Genomic DNA, 23,382 nt, shown 5'->3' with positions numbered 1-23,382 from the left:
AACAGATTTTAATTTCAAGGAAAATGACAAAGCATTAAACAAGTGCAGATTTTTTTTTAAACCTCAGAATTTTCTTTTTAATTTCAAGGGGTATTTTTGCCTTTACGTAAGCTTAACTTCAAGAAACTCAAAACTGAACTCCAACAAGCATAATTAAACCACATTATTTGATTGCAAATGAAAAACATACAGAAACATTAGTTTAAAAGTTGTAAACTTTCTAAAATGAACAGTATTTATAAACATTTGAAAATAGAAAATTTCATGATCATAGTTTTTTGAAACATTTGAAAATATTTCATATATATTCATATAAAGTACTTTTCCACAAAGTTTTGTTGGAATGTGAAGATCGCATTTAGTTTGGTTTTATTAGGAAAAATAAAATATTTTTGTCAGAATCATTTTGCATTGTTGAGATAGTATACTAATGGAATTCATTTTCACTCGGATTATTAAAAATGAACTAAGGTAACACAAATTGAAAAAAGAAAAAGAATATATGAAAACTAGCAACTAATGGTCCTTACCTATATAGTACTGAGACTATGAGAATTAAAATGTTGATTCAAAGAGAACTAAATTGTATTAAATGCCTCAATATCAGGCATGATGCGGGTGCTTTCCACATATATGTATTTGATTTCGTACTCTTAAAACAAAAATGTTAATTTAATTGCATGTTGCCAGATCGAGGGTTTTATGAACATTCTGAAATCTGAACTAGAAATAAAATCATTAACTACTGACCTAAGAATAAAATTGTAAGTTGAAAAATAAAATGAAACTATTATGTTTATAGAATTAGGAAAAGCTTTCTATTTGGCTGTGTGAGGACAGCTTTGTGATCCTTAATGACATGTGTACAGATATTCACATAATAAATCTTAAGGTATCTATGTGAGATAAAGTATACATATTAAAATATATACATATGAGACTACCAGTTAAGACTAACACAGTTAGTCTCAATACAGGGATCCAGCATTTTATTCCTCCTTAGACAACATCTTCCTATTTGGGAAAAAGTACTCTGGGTTTCGGATTTGCAACATTTTAGTTTTTCAATGCATATGCCCACCAGAGATTTTTAGAGTTTTTCAAATGTTTCATTGTTTCTCAACAGATTTCAGCTCATTAGCTCTTTCTCAGACTTTCTCCTGGGTGTATGTGTCAACACTAGTTCATTTTCCAACCCAGTGTACACATGGGTTCTTGTGTTACAAGAACCTTTAACCTGGGCACAATATACCAAGGGCAAAGCTTTGTCAACAGGTGACGTTGAAGAAATATCTGACACTAAGATACAGTCGAGTGGAGGACTACCCCAACCTCAGGTTGGGTGCTATTAATTTCCTCACCAAGAAGGTGTCCTGGAGAAATCAACAGAGTTTTCAACAGAAAAAGAGAAACTTAAAAGAATTTCTACAACTTTCAGACACTGCTTTTTGAGAGAATACTTTTTGTACAAACTTGTGTTCATAGCTTATATATCTGATATACAATTAAGGTGAAACAGCAATCAACACAGTAAACATATATTTGACCTAAGGTATCAACCCGTGAATCTTTCACAGATTATCAATTTTCAAAAGTTTAGAATGCACTGAATTGCACTCAACACTAAACTATGCTGAAGAGACTATGCCAGCACTTTAGGGCTTTGCAGTCATCTCAGGTCATCACCATGAAAATCAATCACAGTTCAACCGAACTGGGGAAATGCTAAAGTCACTTTAATAGAATTCTGAAGAAAAGAATCTACTATTATTACCCAGAATAGACTTGAGGTAGATTACAAACAAACAAAACTAATAACATTTGACATTAGAAGAGAATAATCCAGTCAACCTGAAGAGTTTTTGTTTGTTTTTAATGTCATAATTTTTTGGTTAGGATTTTTTTTGAGAGAAATAAGTTAGTCTAGAAATAAGATAGCTAATTTCTTTTCCATTAAATCAATGAGAAAAGATTAATGGATTAATCTATCCATAAACGGTAGAGACCACCAAAAATGTTACTCCTGCCATGCACCTGGAGTGAGATAGGAAAATTTTATGTAGGCTTTAATAGGAAAAGGTATTTTCCTGTAGTATTCCCTGAGTTTTCTAAGAAGTTAACTTGCCTTCCTATTCTCCTCAAACTCCTCAATAAGTTACAATTTATAAGCCCTTCATGGGCATGTGTGTGTTACACACTCTAGCCCACCAAGCAGCAGATTTCCAACATGTCTATTTTTTTCTTTAACACTCTACCCGTTAGCTACCTAGTTTAGAAAGAAGGAAGTTGTAGAAGGTGGGAGGCATCAGTGATCTCGCTTCTCAGTTTTAATAATTTGAAACTATGACTCATTAGAGAATGGTGACTGATATTCTGCTTATCAGCACACAGTTGTGTTTACCTGTGAGTTACTGAGAGACTAAGAATAGCGGCCAAAGAAATGAAGAGCCACCAGGCAGAACCAAACATATTGTGACCAGAAGAAAGAGATTATTATTCTGAGAGTTATCTAACTCTTTGACTTCGTTCATGCTTAGGGGATATTTCAAGTTTGCAGAAATGAAAAACAGCAGAAGCCTTCTGGAGGAGGATCAAAACTTTGATTTTCAATTTTTTTTTTTTTTTTTTTTTTTTGCGGTACGCGGGACTCTCACTGTTGCAGCTTCTTCCGTTGCGGCTCCGGACGCGCAGGCTCAGCGGCCATGGCTCACGGGCCCAGCCGCTCCGCGGCATGTGGGATCTTCCCGGACCGGGGCACGAACCGTGTCCCCTGCATTGGCAGGCGGACTCTCAACCACTGCGCCACCAGGGAAGCCCTGATTTTCAAATTTGATGGCCAAAAATAAAGGCATTTTTATTTGGCCTCATGTCTAAATTATTAGTTAGAACTTTAAAAATGCCAGCTTTCCTAATAGTTGTTCCAAGAATCAGGTATTCCTTCTCCTCTCCAAGTGTCTCTTAGCGGTTAAAGTTCAGGGTTTCTAGGGACTTTGATCATCAGTCCTGCTAAACAAGGTAATGTCATCGTCAAATCCTGGGGCTGAACATTCTACATTCTCTAGTAAGACGTATTTGTCTTCATTGCCATTCAGAGAGAGGACTTCTTTCTGAGTAGTGGATGTCAGATCACTCCAGGTAATGTCAGTGTTTTTAAAAGCATGCAGAAGGAAGATGCCATTGATAATGGTGAAGAACCCACTCAAAGTCCCGATGATATCTCCAGCATTCATGCCATACCATTCTTGGAATAAGATGGCGGAGCAAGTTACTACCATGGAAGTGAAGAACACATAATAAATGGGAGTCACAAGAGATGTGTTAAAGGTGTCCAGTGCCTTGTTGAGATAGTTAATCTGTGTTGTCACTGAAAGCACGAGTACAGCCAGCAAAACAAAGACCAGGGGATGCTTATAAATGGGCTTCCATTCCAGTAGTTCCTTAATGGCAATTCCCAGGCCCTTGACAGAAGAAACTGAAAATGCTCCAATCAATGAACAGATTGAAATGTAGACCAATATATTGGTCTGTCCTTTCTTGGGAGCTACAATCAGAATCAGCACCAAGGAGATCACAGTTATGATCACAGCAAAGGAGATAAATCCTGTTAGGAGGAGAAAAGAATTAGACTTCAGAAAATGCTAATAGGATCAAATCTTTTTGAAATCTTGTTAGTCATGAGTTTAGGAGCCTAGGTGTTTTAGAAAGAGACATGAGACTAAATAAAAAAACAGGAACAACAACATTTTACTGCATGGCTCAATATTTCACAGTGGACTTTCACAGACATATCATTTGAACCTCACAGACAACACTATGAGGTACAGCAGGTATTGTCTGATTGACTTTTTATTTTCAGAGGGAGAAAGATGTGAAAGTTTGGGTTGGAGTATAAGTCTTTTCCCTTTTCTATCCCCATCTCTTCCTTTCATTTTGTGGAGGGGAAGCATGGACACAAAAATAAGTTGTGCCACATTTTCAGAAGACTGGTATCACTCGGTCAAACTGTACTGTATCTCAACCCACAACTAGGCTTCTAGGAAGCCTATTACAATATTATTACCAATTCATTTGATGAGAAGAGAAAGTGGAGCAGAATTTGAGTAAGTGTTTCTTTTGGTTGAATCACAGACCTGGGTCTCTCAATTTCATTTCCATTTCATGCAGAGAAGCAACTTCCTCTTCTTGTGGGGCATGGATAACCATCATAGTTGACCCCAATATACTTAATGTGCAGCCTATTTTCCCATGAATGTTCAAGTGCTCATTTAAAAAATAGGAAGACAACAGTGCACTGTTGGAAGAAGAAAAAAAAAATCACTCTTGTTCAGTTACCTTTGGATTCCATGGCAGCTCAGACGTCGCACTGCAGTGCGCACCAATCTGTATCCCAATCAACTGATTGGAATATGCTACGTGACACTGAAAACCCTGGTTGGCTGGCTTCCTTCCTTCCTTCGTTCCCTCCCTCCCTCCCTCCCTCCCTCCCTTCCTTCCTTTCTGTGTGTGAAGTTCGTTATATATTACTAAATTTGTATCTAGAAAAATACAAGTAATCAAGTCTGCTTAATTGCTTTTATAGTTAAAAAGTTATAACAGGCATTCTATACACCTGTAATCTTCCCATGACCTTCTAAGAGGTCCCACTCAATTCATTTTGAATTTCCCCATTTTCTCCTGTAAAGCCAAACAAAATGCAAGAACTTTTACATCTTACTGGCATGACACATTTAGAACGTGTGCTCATGAAAGCTTCAAAGAACGATATATACCTAAAGAAGAATTACTCTGCTCAGGGCCAATAGTTACCTGGTACACACAAGTACAACCGTATGGGTTGTCAAAATATTAAAATATTTCCTGACCGGCTGCTATTGCTCTGATACTTTCACCTATTCACTGCTCCCACTACCTTGTTGCCATGGCCTCAGGAAGTTCTAGGTTGGCACCACCACGGACACAGATGCCATCCTACGGCTCAACCAGTAGGTCCACTGTGGCCCCTTCTCCTGATGCCCTGGCACTCCCACCAGCGCATTATCAGTATCCATTTGCACCCAAGACTATGGTCAATTACCAGGTGCTTTCTGCGAGTCACTCTCACGTGGCCACTGATGAGGACGGCAGCCTCAGCAAAAACTGCTACTACCGATATCTACCATTCACTAGTAGCCAGTGTTCTAGTGCTTTCTGTATGGACTCACTTACTTCTCACAACAATCCTACAAAGACGGTGAAAAGAAGTGGGTAGCCTTAGTCATAAGCTTTCTTCTAGAGGTTGGTAATGAATGGAGATAAAAGGAAAAGAAAAAGACAACAAACAAAACAGTTGCTTAGTTACAAAATAAAAGAGTTCATGGAACACATTCATTTGGAATCATAATAAAGACCAACTCAGAAATGTTAGATCCACTTTTTATTGACAGGAAAATGATTCCTGTTTCCAGTACTAAAAGAAACTAAGATATCTCCAAACACAAGTATCCAGCAGACAATGCAAGAGTTTTAGTGAAAGTTGAAATTTAACCCGAACACCATGCTTTGTAAAGTCCTCTGACAACTACGGTCATTAGCCACTATGACAACAGAAAGCATTAAAAGGGCTGCAGCAATTTGTTCAGGTGAGAGGGAAAAAAAATCTGCTTGGCTCCACTGCATCGTCACAAAGAAAACGCACAATTACTCTGTGTTTTGCGGGAAGACCATCTATTTCCTGTTTCTCCTGCTCTTTATTGTATAGTCTTCTCACATTAGTTTTGTAATTTTCAAAATTCTGTTTTGAGGTATGCTTCGTCATCTGTTTCTTGTGGGTTAAGTTTATCATGGTATTAAAATCCCACAGAAGCCAAGTTCCTTATTGCTTACGTACCTTATGAGAACACTCAGCGCGCCCAGTGGGGTGACCAAGGTGGCAGGTGCAAAAGCATAAGCTGCAAAATTCGCAGCCTCGCCTGCTCCCACTGGAAAGCAAGCAGCAGCATTAATATAAAAGACAGGCTTATTGCTCCTATGAGAAAAACAACTGATACATGCAAAGCAGTCGTCTTTTATCCCACAGACACTCATATGTCTAATGAAAAGGAATAATTTAACTTCTTTTAGGGAAGGTGGGGAAGGTTTGGTATTAAAAGGATAAACTGTAATTACCTGGTGATACAAACTCAATTAATGCAAAAAGTGGCGACAGAGGAATATCTATTTTCAATGACCTTCAATAAAGTTTTTAGTTACTTTAGAACCAGAAACATATGTGGTCACTCAGATGAAATCTAGAAGAGGTAGCTTTGGAGTAAGTAAGAATGATTGTTTGCTCAAGAATACCTACTGCTGTGCAAATTAACAATAAAGCAGCTTGTAAAATTAGAATGCTTTCTAGAGATGTATAGTCTAGGCAGGGGATAGGCAGAGATGCCTACCACGGGCCTGTGTAGTCAGGCACCTCTGGATTGCAGACGATCTACAAGTAAGTGACAGTATCTCAGTAGCTCAAGGATATCCAAGCAGCTCTTTGAAAGTCCTAACAACATGCTCCTGGAATCCTTATCTGAGGAACTCCAGGCTTCCATAAGATAGTGTGATGCAATTAACTTCTAGAGTGAGGGAAAATCTTTCTAAGAGTTGGACCCTTGAATTGGGGCCAAATTATTCTCATGGGTCACAACTGAATGCTTGCCCACAGAATGTAGTATTTCATGCTGTCAACTGTGCCAAGCAGACACACTGTAGAGAGAGCTCCTGGAACAGATAAAAGACACCAGCACCCATTTTCTTTTTCCCCCTGGCTGCTATCCACTCCACCCCCCAAGCCCGACCCCAGCCCCTGACAAATCTACAGGAGTAATCAGCTTTAAAATATCATAAAACAAATAGAAACGTACAGAACGGTAGGAGACTGCTTTCTTCAGAGCAACAGTGGTAGTTTTCTCAGAATAGTAAGTAATGAAATGAAATTCATACTTTATGGCAAGATGAGAAAAATGTAAACATAATTTTCTTTTTTGGCCCATCTGGGCCTCCTCCCTCCCCTTTAGTGTGTGTTGTGCGTCTGCATTAACCAGACCTCCTTAGGAGATGACCTTCCTTCTTAATCTCATAAGGGCCCACTACTCTCTTTGTAAGTGCAGCTCTGGATTGCGTAAACTGTCCATTAGATGGCATTTAATGCCCCCTGTCTCAAGAACTTATAACTGTGCTTTGATCTCTAACAGGCGGAGCAGTTCTGTTTCTGAGAGGCTGTTCCCGGCTTATAATCCTCAGTTCGGTGTGAATAAAACTTTGCATTTTTTTCTTAGATCGACTGATTCATTTTTTTCATCGACATGTTTTCTTGAATACTTCATTATTTGTATTTTTATCATTACAGACAGCTTTCCAGGAAAATACTGATTTCATAATTAAAGTACTATATGTTTGTCACTAGATAAAATCTCTGATGTTGAAGACTTGTGCTTTTCACTCTTTAGTACTGGCAGAAACTTTGTGCATGGTGAGACTAAAATTACAAACATAGCCATATAATATTCTCCTTCTACTTTCATTCTATTGTGTGGGTAGAGGGTGGAGAGATATGACAGACAGAGAGAGAGAGAAAAGGAGAAAGAATGATCCAAATATTTATTTGGAATCTTCCCAGCACAGTCCCTGACAACATTTACTCAAATGAAGTAAGAAAACAGATGTGAAAACACCTTAAAAGCTGAAAAAGCTATACAAATTTAAATTATTTTTATTCACCATCCTGTATGCAGATAGGGTATGGGATCCCTGGAGAAAAGAACCAGATATAGCTCTTTGACATAAGAGAAGCCATTTTAGGACTAAGCCTTTTTTTGATCTAAGCCTGGCCACAATGCTTGCCCTCAAACAGGTCTCAGTAATTAATGATCTTAAGGGAACAAAAGAACAAACTGTTATCAGAGTTTGTATCAGAGAGATACAGAGAGTATCCATATCAGAGAGAAGTAACAGCAGCAAAGATGATAAATCAGTTGTAAAGACTCCCAGTTCTGTGTCAATGGTAAAGATTAGCCTGAAGTACTTCCTTGAGCTATTTTGCAGAATTTAAGTCCCCTCAACCACCAGATCAACTTGAACCCAAGGGACGATGATGCTGACCTTTTCTTTTTCTTTTTTTCTTAATTGAACCATGGTGCTTCCCCAGCATATATAACACTTATTTTTTAGAAGTTGTTTTTTTTAAGGTATTATAATTATTATTTTTAAATTTTTTAAAATTTATTTTTGGCCGTGTGGGGTCTTCGTTGCTGTGTGCGGGCTTTCTCTCATTGCAGCGAGCGGGTGCTACTCTTCGTTGCAGTGCACGGGCTTCTTGGTGGCTTCTCTTGTTGCGGAGCATGGGCTCTAGGTGCGCAGGCTTCAGTAGTTGCAGCATGTGGGCTCAGTAGTTGCGGCACACGGGCCCTAGAGCCCACGGGCTTCAGTAGATGCAGCGTGTGGGCTCAGTAGTTGCGGTGTGCGGGCTCTAGGGTGCGTGGGCTTCAGTAGTTGTGGCTTGAGGGCTCTAGAGTGCAGGTTCAGTAGTTGTGGCGGACGAGCTTAGTTGCTCCACGGCATGTGGGATCTTCCTGGACCAGGGCTCGAACCCATGTCCCCTGCATTGGCCGGCGGATTCTTAACCACTGCACCACAGGGAAGTCCTGATGTTGACCTTTTCTGACCCTCGTGACTTCCATCAGTTAATGCTTGGATTTTGTCAGCCTCTGCCCCAATTCTATGCTGAATTCTCCTCTGCTCAAGCCCCTTCATGAATATGCATGTACTTTTAGCTTAAAACTTTCCTAATTTTGCTGTTTGGGAAGACACTGCTTTGGGAAAGATCCCCAGTGTTCCCCTTACTTGCTGCAAGTAATAAATCCTTCCTTCTCCCAATCTCTGACTTGGTTGTGTCTTTTGACACCCATCAAGAGATGAACCCAGTTTTCAGGTAACAAACCTTTTAGATACCACCATTTATTAAAGGAAAGTTATCCAATTCTTTCTTGTAACAGGATCTCAAAAATACTGAAATGTCTTACTTAGTACAAGAAAATCAATGGAAGTTTTAAGGCTTTTGGCTGCAGAGATGGCTGGAAGTAGTGTGAAACTACAATTTATGAGGTCCTTTCCCTGGAAGTTTCAGGCTAGGAATTTGAGAAAGTTCAGAGGAGTTAGGAGGGAGATATAAATCTGCAAAAGTGCCTGCGGGCGATACACTGCCTTCTTACTGGACATCACATTAGCGTTTAGAAAGTGCTTTCACCTCATACAGAGTCTCATTTAATCCTCAGGGCAAGTCTAGGAGGAAGGAGAGTGCTGGCAACCTTCATCTTCTCTCCATTTGTTCAGAGCTAAGCAGTCCAAGGGGACTTTCATTTATCCATATTTTGGTCCTGGCCAGGAAAGTGTACCTACTCTATGCAGCGAGAACAGTCGTATATTGAATTAGGAGCTGGGAAAATGTGGGAGGGAAGCATTTTCCTCAATTGTTATGGGGAATAAAATACAAGAGAAGGAGAAGTTTGTGATAAAATATAAGATTCCAGACAATAACTTTTTTACTTGCATTCCAAAACAGTATTGAGAATGTGCAGGTGGGGGGAAGAAAGAGCAAAACTTAATTCTAAATACATGTGATTTATTTTATATGTAAGACATTATGCCCACACAAAAATTTCTAGACTTAAATGCCATCCTTAACACTTAGCTAAATTAATCAATTTGAACAATTGCATGTACTTTATCATTTTACAAGCAAACATTATTCTCGGCATTAAGGACTTACTTGAGAGTAATCCTGCCCACCAGAGCCATTCCTTGAGGTAAGAATATCCACCTTGTCCTAGGAAAATGATACAAAGAGAAATTAAGTTTTAAAGTGGAGGAAGAGGGTTTGAGGAATTAACTTCTACAAAAGGTACCAGAGTATGGTTGGAAAACACAAGGCTTAAGGCCTAGTCAGTATATCTCACCTTTAGCTTATTTACTTGGTCATTTCCAGTAAATCTTCCATTTAGAAATCTTCCAAATCTTTTTTTATATTGTCTTTGATTTCTACACAAAGTCAGTTTTTTCATTTGCAGGAAAATTTTATTTAGTCATCAGGTTTACTACTGTCTACTGAAAAGAAACGCACAACCTGAAAGTTGAGAATTATGCTTTATTCGGTGGACTTGCTGAGGACTTCAGCCCAGGAGGCAGCCTCTCAGACAGCTCTGAGCAACTGCCCTGAATAAGTAAGGGAGGAGTCAGGATATATAGGAGTTTTTGCAAAAACAACAAACAAACAAAACAGGTAGTTGGAACATCAAAAGATTACCATTAATTCAAGAAAATGAATTTAGCACTTTTCTATGTATGGGAAGATGCAAGAGTCTGGGCTCATTGAAATCATTCCTTTGATATGCACTTTAACTATCTAGGGCCAGTATCCTGTTTTCTCCATCCTGAACGGCCTCAGGATGCACTGTCTGCTGGTGGCTGCAGTGGCTAATGGCCTGATGTTGGCAACACCCTTTGTTTACTGATATGGCAGGTTATATTTTTCGTCCACACTATATTTATGCCATTCAGATATGGACATAGAGTATTATAAGCCCTAAATACTTTGTTTCAGCCACAGTTAAAAAATTAAAGACAGAAAACCATAAATCATAAATTAGGTTGGTACCTAAGGAGGACCTCAAAGGGATGAAGATGGTTGACATAAGAGCTTTTGAGATTTTGGATAGTCAATGAGAGAATAGCCAGCATTGGCCAGCTGGATTCTACTTATTCTCTACCTTGGCACCATGAAATTGAATTTGTCTAGTCTACTGAAAAGGACAAAAACCTTTCCTAAGATATTCAGAGAGTTATCTTCCCACTCTGTAATTTGTGAGCTTAAGTCATTGTTATGATTGTTTTAGAAATTGCAAATTTCTCACCAATTTTAATATACTTAACGCTGTGAACTTGACCTATCTGATTTTGTTATAGTTAAGCTAAAAAGGATATGTTAGCTGTGAGGATTATGTTGCAAAGCAGTTAACCATGTTTATTTATGACTTTCGCCTTACAAAATTTGCAAATAACCAAATTGGAAAATTAAAATATGATTTCATATGCTGTTTTTAAAAAACTTAATATCACAAATACTTTCTCAGCCCTTAATGATTGAATAGTCTAAAATCTGGTCTATTATATATTATTATTATTAATTTAACCTGTATGAGACCATATATATATATATATGTATGTATATATAATATATATGTTTGTTTTCTGTGTCTGTGAGTCTGTTTCTCTTTTGTATATATGTTCATTTGTATTATTTTATAGATTCCACATCTAAGTGATTTCATATATTTGTCTGACTTACTTCACTTAGTATAATATTCTCTAGGTTCATCCATGTTGCTGTAAATGTTAAGATTTCATTTACTTTTATGGCTGAGTAATATTCCATTGTATTTATATACCCCATCTTTTTAATCCAGTCATCTGTTGATGGGCACCTGGGTTGTTTCCATGTCTTGGCTATTGTCAATAGCGCTGCTTTGAACATTGAGGTGCATGTATCTTTTCAAATTAGAGTTTTCATTTTTTTTGAAAATATGCCCAGGAGTGGGATTGCTGGATCATATAGTAGCTCTATTTTTATTTAAGGAAACTCTATACTGTTTTCCGCAGTGGCTGTACCAATTTACATTCCCACCAGCAGTGGAGGAGGGTTCCCTTTTCTCCGCACCCTCTCCAGCATTTCTTATTTGTAGACTTTTTTGATGATAGCCATTCTGACCAGTGTGAGATGATACCTCATTGTAGTTTTGCTTTGCATTTCTCTAATAATTAGCAATGCTGAGCATCTTTTCATGTGCCTATTGGCCATCTGTATGTCTTCTTTTAAGAAATGTCTATTTAGATCTTCTGTCCATTTTTTGATTGGGTTGTTTTTTTGATATTGAGTTGTACTAGCTATTTGTATATTTTGGATATTAACCCCTCATTGGTTACATTGTTTGCAAATATTTTCTCCCATTACATAGGTTGTCTTTTTAGTTTTTTGGTGGTTTCCTTTGCTGTGCAAAAGCTTTCAGTTTGATTAGGTCCTGTTTATTTTTGCTTTTATTTCTTTTGCTTTGGGAGACTGATCTAAAAATATTGCCACGATTTATGTCCAAGCATGTTTTGTCTATGTTCTCTTCTAGGAGTTTTATGGTGTCACATCTTATATTTAGCTCTTTCAACCATTTTGAGTTTATTTTTGTATATGGTGTGAGGAAATATTCTAATTTCATTGATTTACGTGTAGCTGTCCAGCTTTCCCAGCGCCACTTGTTGAAGACACTGTCTTTTCTCCATTGTATATTCTTGCTTCCTCTGTTGTAGATTAATTGACCGTAGGTGTGTGGGTTTACTTCTGGACTCTCTATTCTGTTCCACTGATCTATATGTCTGTTTTTGTGCCAATACAACACTGTTTTGATTATAGTACTGTAGCTTCGTTCGCTTCTTAAGACAAATTCCTAGAGGTAGAATTATTAGATTTTAAGATATTAACATTTTTAAGCTTTCCCAAATTGCTCTCAGGAAAGTTTGTACCCATTTATATTGCTTCCACCAATGTTTGAGAGGGCTATCTATTTCCCAAATTCCCTTACCAACATAGGGCATTATTTTTTAAAGAAAAACCAAATATTGTTAAAATAGTAGGTAAAACCCAGGAGTTCAATGTTATATAGTTGGTATATCTTTGGGTATTAGTGAAGTAACATTTACTTAGGTATGTTTATTGGCCACTTACAATTCTTATTCTGTGTGTTCCTTGTATATGTGTTTTGCCTTTTTTCTGTTATGTACCTATCTTTTTCTTATCGACTATAATCACTCTTTGTATATTGTGACTTAACTACCCTTTGTCATATAGTTTGAAAATTTTCTCCACATGTCATTTCCTTTTTAGTTTCAGTTAAAGGTGTTTTCATGTAGGATTTTTTTTTTTTTGTGGGGGGTCAATCCAGATAATCTCTTCCTTTATATAGAATTGTTTCTTCCTTTATCTTTATGCTTAGGAAGACTTTCTTTTAGGTTTTTTTTAAAAAAAATATTTCATTTTAAATTTAACTCTAAACTATGAGGAATCTATTTTACCAAATGGTATAAAGTAAAGCTCTCACATTTGTCTCCTCTAGTTTTTGCCAGTTGTCTCAGTACTTTTGATTGAATAATTAATCCTTTCTCCAGTGGATTGAAATGCCAGTTTTAAAAATTGTATATTAAATTGCTGTATGTACTTATATAAGTTTTCAATTATCTTTTATTATTTTGTCTATCTTTGTTAATGCCAAACTGTTTTATCTATGTCCCCTCAATAGTACTCTTTTATAAACTTGTTTGCACAATTCATAGCCATTTATTTTCCCCTATGAACCTTAGAACGATATTTAACTCTTTTAGGACATTATTCTTGATAAGAATGAATAGAAAACTCATGGTTAATGAAGGATAGCCAAGCAGAGCTACACAGCTTCTGAAATGTCACTACAAATAGTAACCTAACTCTACTGCAATCCATTTACTGATTTGACAATACTTATTGGGTGCCAACCCCATGCTAGGGTACGTTCCTGCTCTTGTGAATCTACTGTCAAACAAGTAAGCCTGTTGACAACAAGTAAATAGACAATTAATGTACAATGACAAGTTATTCCAAGTACAACGAAGGAAACCCTTAGTGCAGTGATAGAGAATAGCAGGGGTAGAGGTGAGTGAAACCTCCCCAGAGAGGATGGTCGAGGAAGGCCTTTCTGCAGGGGTGATAGTTTAGCTGAAGTCTGAAGGATGAGTCAGCTAAATGACAGTCAGGCAGAAGAGAGCTGCAGACAAAGGAAAAGACCTCGAGGTGGGAGAGAATTCCGTACATTCCAGGAGCCAGAGAAAAGCACACGATAGTGAAGGAGGCTGAAGATGAAGCTAGAGAGGTAGCACAGGCCATTTTAGGCAGCAGGTGAGGTCAGAGACTGTGCAAGGATGTTTGGATTTTACTCTGAGTGCAAAGAAAAGCCACTGATGTGTTTTAATCAGGGGAGTCGCCTGATCTGACTAAATCCTGGAATCTCAGACTAAGGCTATGAAAGAAGAGCTCATCCCACACCCCAAACCTCTTGCATTTTAGTCTCACCCTAAAGGAGACACAACTGGCTCAATCCTGGAAACTGCTGAGAACAGTTGCTAAGAACAGGAATAGGGGTGAAGACAGAGACAGTGAAATGTTATTCCTGTAGCACCGTGGTCTTACAGTAGGATGATTTCTGCAATTAGAAACCTGAATTCGTTAGCTGCATCCATTTCTTACCAGCTCTAGTAACGCCCCTGTTGGCCAGTTGTAAGAGGCCCTTTTTTTTCAAGATGAAACTGGAGCCAATAAAAATACTGGAACTTATTGCCAGTACCAGGCCCACATAAAGACTGTATTTGTTCTCTGCATTTGCAGAAATGCTGCAGTTGGTTATGCTGGAATTCAGGTCCCTGTAGAGGACAGGAGAAGCCAGCAGCTGTGACACACGTGTGATCTCACACCAAGCCTGGGAGGCATTCGGACAGATCAGAGACAGCACGTAGCCTGGAAAAGGGAAAGAGGGAAATGTCAACCGACGAAAGGGAGACACACTAATCTTTATTTTCTTTCTCCAAGAAAGAGAAACTTGAGTGGGCGGTACTGACACACTGTTTTTTTACTGCCCGATGGGCGGTCTCCAGCACGTGGTCCACGGGCTCACAGGTTCAGCTGGGCTCACACAGGTTCTTCAAAATGTCTGCAAAGTTGTTGAGCTGTTATCATGCAAATATGCGAGACTTCACGTGAAAGTCTGGATTCCTCTCATAAAATGGAAGATCTAGCAGTACTCGGTTCTCTGCTCCAGCCAGCAGCAGCCTGCTGGAGCAGCCTGGAGCTGTTCAGACCCGGCTTGGGCTCAGCAGTTCATCACAGCCCTACAATGTCCACTTCTCTCCTTCACGCCATCAGTGTGTCTCCAGGAAAGCAGCAGCATATGTGGCGACTGAAGGTGGAAAAGGGCAGAGTAACCCTGTGGGTCTAGAAATCACCATGTTACAGGAAACTGAGCTATCCCACTTGGTGGGGTACGAATTGTTCATTTCAGAAAACATGTTTAAAAGCGGGTTTAGTTTTCTGGACCACTTTCCTAAAAAGAATAATTTTGCAGGTCTACTAACTCACTTCCTCCTTAAAAAAAAAAAAAGAATCTAATAGACAAATGAATTAAATATCAGGAGGTTTTTTTTTTTTCCTGAATAGGATTCAAATGAGCATGTAAATCCACTGAACCAGACCCATTATTAAGTGCCTTTCTTTTTTTTTTTGAGGCTAAATACTAAAACACAGAATAAAAACATTTTACACTAAGAAACTTTTTATAATCTATTCTCCACTCAAAAAGCTGCAAACAAGGTGACACCGTGACTAGGTTTTCTGACCATCTTCTCAACTTTTTTTGTTCCATTTAAAAGGCATATTTCCCTAGCATGACTTACCTTAAACAAAAATGGGCAAAGAAAAATTAATCAACTACAATTTTAGAATTAAGTGAAAAAAGAAAATCAGTTTTACATCTCAAAAATCTTAAGAGGGCACATGAACAACTAAATGATGTCTTAGAAACAAAACTTTAAAAACAGGATCTATGCCTCCTGGGCAAAGCATTATGAAGTTACGTGAATCTTACCACATACACAGTTGAGAAACAACCGTAAAGTTCAGGGCTAGCAAAAGGTAAAATAATTGAATTCAATCTTTTTGTGATTACTATTTCATTTATCTCTGTAATTTGAAAATGAACCAACTTTGATCCTGTGATACAGGATAAATTCTGGGACAAAACTTCTAAATATTCCGAAGAGAATTATATTACTTCAGGGATATTCTATGGTAACTGAGGAATTATTCAGGCTGGTTGTTTTAGTAAGAATTGCTGCAAATTTTCACATAAGCTAGCATCTAGCAATCTGTCCCAGGCACTGTTCATCTCATCCAACCCCTAAGAGTGCAAAGTAATATTTGGTAGTAAGATTTTGATTACGTGAATTCTTGGGAAAACATCTGACTTGACTGTCCAGTAAACTCCATGGCTGCATTAGTGTCACTTACTATGTAGTTAACATAACCATTCCAAAACTTTATCTCTGGAAACAGTGTGGGTGGACCTCATTCCAATCAAACAATATTCTTTCTGAGCTGTTGACACAGCAAAATGTTTCCAACATTTTAGGGGGTGTGGAGGCAGAAGGTGATAAGGGAGTGCAAATAAGTTTTGTTGCCTTTTATAAGTTCTCATTGTAAGCGGACATTAATGTTGCAAGGTATTTTTTTTAACTTAAAAAGTTTAAAAATTTTTAAAACTTAAAAAAAAATTTTTTTAACTTAAAATTTTTTTTAATTATTTTTTTTTGGCTGCGTTGGGTCTTTGTTGCTGCAAACAGGCTTTCTCTAGTTGCGGCGAGCGGGGGCTACTCTCAATTGCGGTGCGCGGGCTTCTCATTGCGGTGGCTTCTCTTGTTGTGGAGCACGGATTCTAGGCGCACGGACTTCAGTATTTGTGGTGCTCAGGCTCAGCAGTTGTGGCTCGCAGGCTCTAGAGCTCAGGCCCAGTAGTTGTGGTGCACAGGCTTAGTTGCTCCGCGGCATGTGGGATCTTCCTGGACCAGGGATCGAACCTGTGTCCCCTGCATTGGCAGGCGGATTCTTAACCACTGAACCACCAGGGAAGTCCCAATGCTGCAAGTTTTATGGCAGGAAAAAGTAATAAAAATCTTGTCTAGTTACTGACCTTAGAACTTAAATTGTTTTATGTTTGGGGAGCATATTAAGGAGGGAGCCCACAGCAGGTATGACTGAAGGAGGGAGTGACTGGCGGGTTGGTGGGTGTGGAGTGGTGCTGGGCAGGAGGGGAGAGATGGATGAAGCAGAACGTGTGGGCAGGGACTTTGGAAGGTTTCAGAGGAATTAGAGATATCTCAAAATCAGAGGTGGCTTATGATTCTAGTAAGCAAAGTAATCCTCCAGAGTTTAATCCAAACCTTCTTCAACACAGAAAATTTATTACATTACTCATTTTTCATTTTATTTTATTTTATTTTTATTATTGTTTTTGGCCGCATTGCCCGGGCTTGTGGGATCTTAGTTACCCGACCAGGGATTGAACCCGAGCCCTCGTCACTGAAAGCTCGGAGTCCTAACCACTAGACCACCAGGGAATTCCCCTTTATTTTTCATTTTAATAGACACTGTCAATAACCCTCTCAAGTGTCTGTACCAATTTACACTCCTGTCAGCAAACAGCATGATGTTGTAACTTCTTCGATGTTATTATATATTGTTCTAAATATTGGATAATTAAGATTTAGGAAATATATGTCAGTTATAAAGAAAAAAATAATTCAATACACACCAATGTATCAACCACCCATTTTAAGAAATAACAACTTGGGAATTCCTTTGCGGTCCAGTGGTTAGGGCTCAGCGCTTTCACGGATGGTGGAACTAAGATTCCGCAAGCCGTGTGGTTTCAACTGTCCTGATTTTCTGTCTAATACTCCTTTTCTTTAAAAAAATGATTTCCCCTATAAGATTATATCTTTAAATAATAAAGTGTTTCGTTTGCCTCTTTTTGCACCTTCTAAAAATGTAATCATATAGTATGTATTCTTTGGTGACTTGCTTGTTTTTGAGATTTATCAATCTTGATGTTCTGGCTGTAAGGTTTGGTTTTTTCCCCACAGTTCTATAGAATTCCACTGCATGACTATCTCACCATTAATTTTTCTATTTTATAGTTGGTGGACATTGGATAATTTACAGTGTTTTTGCTTTTACAAACAGTGCTGCTAATGTTCTCAGTTATGTTAAACCAAATGAAATTGATGATATTTGACAATTTTTGACCCTACATAAATAGCAGTTTCATATGATTCAACTTAATATGTATCTTCTATGTACGGGTGTGAATGTTTCCTTACAGACACACACAACTTAAAAATTTTAAAACAAAGTGAAATTTTCTATAGGATTATATGCCTTTTCCCACCTTTAGCTCCATTACAAATTATCTATAATCTTGAGCAAGTTGAGTCATCACTCTTGGTTTCAGTTTCTTCATCTCTAAAATGAAGGAGTTGGACTTGATGATTCTAAAGACCCCTTCCTTAATTTTGTGGTTTCATCATAAGCTATCTTGGTTCCCAGAGGAAGTTACTTATAATCCTGGTAGCTCATAAATATTGCTGATGGACCAGCTCTAAATTCATAGGCACTTGTAGCTGGAAGACATTTTAAAGAAACTGAGGCCAAGATATTAAGTGACTTGCCAAAGTCATGTAACTGCCCAAACAGGGCCAGGTAACGCAATTCCCAGGCTACTATTCTTTCTATTTCAGAAAAGTAAACACATAAAGTACAAATAGAGTCAGTTAAAATTTATTATTGTTTATACAAAGATGAAATGCTTTAATTTTTTCAAGTCCTATTTGTCTACAGAGAATAATAATATATATAGTCCAATTATTACATGGAATAGGGTATCGGTATCTTGGTTTCTGAGAAATCAGTGACTATATAAAACTACATTTTTAATCACTGCAAGATATTTCCAATTTGAGAAAATCATTGTCTCACCATCCATTCTACTGGTTAGTTTGGATTATTATTCAGCAATTAGTCACTTCCTTACCCCTCCCGACGAGGGCAGAGTATTCTTCCCTTGATGTCAGCTGGGAGTGAATTGGTGGCCAATGGGACATCAGCAGAGGTGATACAAGGAGAGGGTTCAAATGTACTTACATGGTTGGGTCTACCACCTGGTATTATGGTTGGCTTTACTCTCTTGCACCTCTGTACTTTTCAGGAATAGAGCTTCCCTGAGCAGCTGCTACCCCTTCAGCTTGATCCCAGAATGAAAACATATGGAGCAGACCTAAGCTCATCCCACATTAAGGAGCCAAACCCAGGTGGGTATGTAGCCTGATGCAGAGACACCCAGGTGTACCCCGTCTAGATTAGTCAACCATCAGCTGGCCTACAGACACATAAGCAAGAATATATGATTGTTGCTTTCAGCCTTTTGGTTTTGGGTTGTGTGTTATACAGCAATAGGTGACTGATACACCTGCCTATTTATATTAGCAAAGGAAAGAGTGAATGAAATCTCTCATGTCTCCTACAATTTGTTCTCCAAGTATCAGCCAGTGTGAATCAGATTATATCACTCCCCTGCTTAATTCCCCATGAATTTTCATGGCAGTTATAACAAAGTCTAGATTCCTAATCCTGGACTTAAAAAAAAAAGCTTTACATGCTCTAAAGCTTGCTCACCTCTGACATTACATTGCATTACTCTTTCTCTCTCTCTCATTCTCTGAAAAAACACTGGTTGTCTTTTTCATTCTTTGATTCAATATATATTTATTGAGTATCTATTATCTGTCAGGCATTTTTTAGAAGCTGGGGTTACAACAGTGAGTAAAATAAAATTCCTGCTCTATTACATTCATTCTAATGGGGGGGGGAATAAACAAGTGAACTAATAACTACAGAATATGTTGAGTGCCATGGAAAGCAGTAAAAGCCGCATGAAGGAGTATTTTTTTTTTAAAACAGCACTGAATGGAAAAACCTCTCTGCTAAGCGTAAATGCAAACACCCAGACTTGGGAATTTGCTTGAGGGGGTGGAAGGAACTGCACCAGCCAGGCTGGCTGGTGAGAGAAGGGAGATAGTATGAGATGAGGTCAAAGAGTAGCGGGGACAAGCTCAGGTGAAATGAGCTTTTAGATAAGTAGGTCCAATCTTGTCATTTCTCCTCGCAAAATTCTGTAATGGCTTCCCTTTTCATTCAGAAAAAATCCAAAATCCCCACCACAGTCTACAAGGGCCTCCAGAATCCTGGCCTCCAGCGTTCTCTGTAACCTCATTCCCTAATTTTTTCCCCTCTTCCTTTCATAGGCTAAATTCCTTCTCACCTTAAAGCTTTTAAGTAGCCTTCACTTGTTACGTAGTGCTAGTAGTGGCTGGCATGCCTAACTCCTCTTCACTGAGCTCTCACTTTCTTAGAAAGGCCTTCTCTGCCTTTCCAATCTAAAGGAATTTCTCACTTTCCATCATACAATTTAATACTGCCAACCAAACACTTCTTCTTACAGCTTAATTATGGCTTTGCAACAACATCGTATATCCATATATCAATTTTATTTATTCATCCAACAAATCAGTTGTTGAACACCTACCATGCAAGGCACCATGTTACGTATACATTCATGCAACACTTAACAAATTCTTATTGAGCACTTCCTGTGTGCCAGGGTCTTGTTCTAAGAACTGGTGAGACAGTGATCAACAAGACAGGTAAACAGGTCTCTGTTCTCATGGAAACTGACAATTTTAGTGAGAAAACGAACAGAAAAACAGGAATAAGGGGAGTAGAATAGGAATGAGAAATAATTTAGAGCAAATTTGGAGCAGATAAGAATGAGAAATAAGTTTGAGTAAATTTGGAAATCAAGCAGATATATTTAGCAGATATATCTACATACGAACTCTGATAGGGCTGGGCAAGAAGCACATTATTTCAAGTAACCCAAATAAATTTGAGCAGATACTGTTGATTTTTTAAAAAGTTAAAAATTTGTATCTCTAAACAAGATTGTCCCACTATCAGTGTTTTTGGAGGTCAAATACTCTATGAGGACTGTTGACCATCAGATTTCCTACATAAACTGCTGCAAGTAATAACATATTGCTTTTTGAACAACCTTTAGTGAAGAATTTTTAATACCTTAAAGCACTTGAATTTCAGCACTTAGGAAATCTACAGAAGGCTGAAAAAACAACTTCTGCTTTTAATCGTCCTGTAAAAATCTGGAGAAAATCTTTTTTAGTGTAACATAAAAGAAGCTATAGTTTACGTAGAAAATGCAACTTGTCCTGCTGATAAAAGTTATGTGCATTTGGTGGAATTTTGAGAAATGTTTATAATATGGATTTTTTTTTAACGAGTAAAATCTCAGAATTATTAATGTATACCACTGCATCCAAGAGGCCAGAGAATGGGGATGGACACCTACAGAAAAAAACAAAGGCTCAAATAATTTTGTGCTTGGTTGGATTGCTAATTATGAAAACCAATTATCTGGGCCTCTAGACCCAGACTGTCTAGGACCAGATTGTCTTGCAAATCCCTCTGTTCTAGAACTTAGGCCAATGTCTGGCACATGGGACTCTTGTCATTTGAATAAATGAACAAATGAAAAATGGAGCCTTTACTCCATGTCAGGCTCTGAAGTGTGTGCTTCATGTGTAATCCCATCTGCATCTGTTCCTCAAACTCTAAACTGTAGGAATTATTCCCAATTTACAGATGAAGAAAGACAAGGAGGCCGTCATAGCTGAGAAGACTGGTGCCGAAGCCTAATCTCTTCCCACTACTGATAAGAAGGATTCTGATTTCTCTCAAGTCTTTCCCACTAGCATCCCACCTAATTAATTACCACAGTTAATTAACCCCCGGTATTAAGCATGGAGCTTGAATATTTCTTGTTGGAACTTAATGCATGAGCAAAGCAGGAAAATCATCCCTAAATTCAAACAAGTGGATGTAATTCACACATCCTCCTTACTTACAGATCCTTGGGTAAACAAGGGTGGACGTGTTAGTAACAGTCTGACTTACTAGTTTAGGAATTCTTTAGACAAAGAATGACTGACTGATTGTCTAGGAAATAATTCTAGATCCAGCTGCCTTAGTAACCACTTCCAAAACCTCAACTTCTGAATAGTTTGTGAATTGTTCAGGTATTTTTCTCTTTCTTTGTGTGTCTTCTTTCTCTTGGTGGCACAGTTTTGACTGGTTCACTGCCTTTTCCCCCCTTAAAACAACAACAACTCTCCGCATCAAGGAATAAACTGGGAGAGCCAAGAGAAGAGAAAACCCGGGGAAGTTGCCAGCAATTTTGGAAAGATAGTTCTTGCCACGCCTCTCACTGGCCCCTCCCTCTTTACATCCTTACCGGGTAAAATAGAAATCTGCTTTTCTCTGGACTCTGTAAAAATTGAAAAGTGTCATTTCATATGATACACACTGTCCGCCCGCGCCCACTCCCCGCCGCCGCAGCCGTGTCCCTACTTTTATCCGGACTCACGCGCGCCTTTGGTATTGAGACTGTAGAAAGCCTGCGAGTGTTGTAAACACCTGGCACAGGGCAAGGGGTGGCGCCCTAAGAGTTTACACGACGCAGGGGGCGGCTGAAACCCCAGACTAGAAAGCAGTGAGAAACCTAAATGAGTGCACCCAGTTCCCGGTCTCTTCCTCTGTCCTGCTCTCGCCTTAAGCAGCCAAGAAGTGACTTCACAGCGAGTCAGACGCGAGGGTACTGGGGTTGGAGCCGTTTTCATCACCAAGGAAGAGGAGAGAGGTGGGCAGCCCAGGTTTGTTCAGAGCCTTCCCCCGGGGGATGGGGCGGGGGGTGGTCCAGGGCGCCTGACCCTGCACCGTGTTTGACCCTCGCCAAGTTGGGCAGGACGCAAGACTGGACTCCTGTCCGGTCCGCGGGCACGCCCTCTGCCCACTGGGTGACGTCGACCACGGACTCTGGAAGTGAGTCCGAGTCAGTGGAAGCGTCTTTTTCAGATGAGACTTGAGAGTCTTCCTACAGCACCCTGATTACCCAGTCACGACCCTCAGCTCTCCGTATTTTACATGGATCTCTCTTCCGGACCAGGGTGGGAGCCACGTATGTCTTGTTCGACTCAAGCATCCCCACAGAGTCTGGCATATTGTAGGCACCGATAAATACTTGTTGACCGGCTGACTGGCGGAATGACTGAATGAATAAATGCATGAATGAGCCCGTGAAGAGTCGGCGTATCCCTTTCTGGTCTCCACAAGTACCCGGGACCGCCCGCCCGCTCTCATCGCCACCTGAACGCCAGATCCTCCGGCTCTGGGCAGACACTCACCTTCTCGGCAGGGCTCTCCGGGTGGCAGCCTCACCTGGCCCCCCATGGCCCCCGACGAGGCTTCCCGGGCACAGAAGCTCGATCCTCACCCACCTGTGCTTCTCCTCCGCATGGATCAGCGTTGGGGCGGAGCTGCGGGGTCTCGGACTGGTGCGCGTTGACCCCGGCCCCGGGCAGCCTCAGCCAATGGGGACGGCGGGGTGCGGCCTCCGCGCAAGCCCCGCCCCCGAGGTCCGAAGCTTGGGTGCTCTTTCTCGCCGCGCTGGCTGCGGCTGCGGTCCGGGTTACTGGTGTGGCTGGTGGGAGCGCCGACCGCCACCCGGGACCACTGCGGGAGCCAAGCAGTACAGAAGCACAGACACACTTTACAGGGTAAAGGCGTCT

General features: G+C 39.5%; 1 protein-coding gene across 1 annotated transcript; it reads right to left on the bottom strand.

The window, feature by feature from the left end:
- Positions 1–148: 148 nt before the first annotated feature.
- Positions 149–23,190, bottom strand: NIPAL1 (NIPA like domain containing 1). Its single transcript, XM_067735892.1, has 6 exons — positions 22,999–23,190; positions 14,330–14,596; positions 9,779–9,835; positions 5,867–5,957; positions 4,131–4,291; positions 149–3,601 (listed from the first exon to the last, which is right to left on the bottom strand). The coding sequence occupies exons 1-6, from the start codon at positions 23,042–23,044 to the stop codon at positions 2,982–2,984; spliced, it is 1,242 nt and encodes a 413-aa protein (XP_067591993.1). The 5' UTR covers positions 23,045–23,190; the 3' UTR covers positions 149–2,981.
- Between the last annotated feature and the right edge of the window lie 192 nt (positions 23,191–23,382).

This window comes from Pseudorca crassidens, chromosome 4 (assembly GCF_039906515.1).
Source record: "Pseudorca crassidens isolate mPseCra1 chromosome 4, mPseCra1.hap1, whole genome shotgun sequence".
Classification (NCBI taxonomy): Eukaryota; Metazoa; Chordata; class Mammalia; order Artiodactyla; family Delphinidae; genus Pseudorca; species Pseudorca crassidens.
The sequence above is the reverse complement of the archived record's forward strand: the minus strand, read 5'-3'. Positions and strand labels throughout refer to the sequence as shown.

What these genes read in the sequence shown, in the direction of transcription:
- NIPAL1 (XM_067735892.1), bottom strand. Translation starts at nt 23,044, where the DNA reads ATGGGGGGCCAGGTGAGGCTGCCACCCGGAGAGCCCTGCCGAGAAG. An exon ending in CAGGGGCGTTACTAGAGCTG is followed by an intron (nt 9,836 to 14,329) that starts GTAAGAAATGGA and finishes TCATTTTCCTAG; the next exon opens with GACAAGGTGGATATTCTTAC. An exon ending in GCGCTGAGTGTTCTCATAAG is followed by an intron (nt 4,292 to 5,866) that starts GTACGTAAGCAA and finishes TTCTTCCAACAG; the next exon opens with TGCACTGTTGTCTTCCTATT.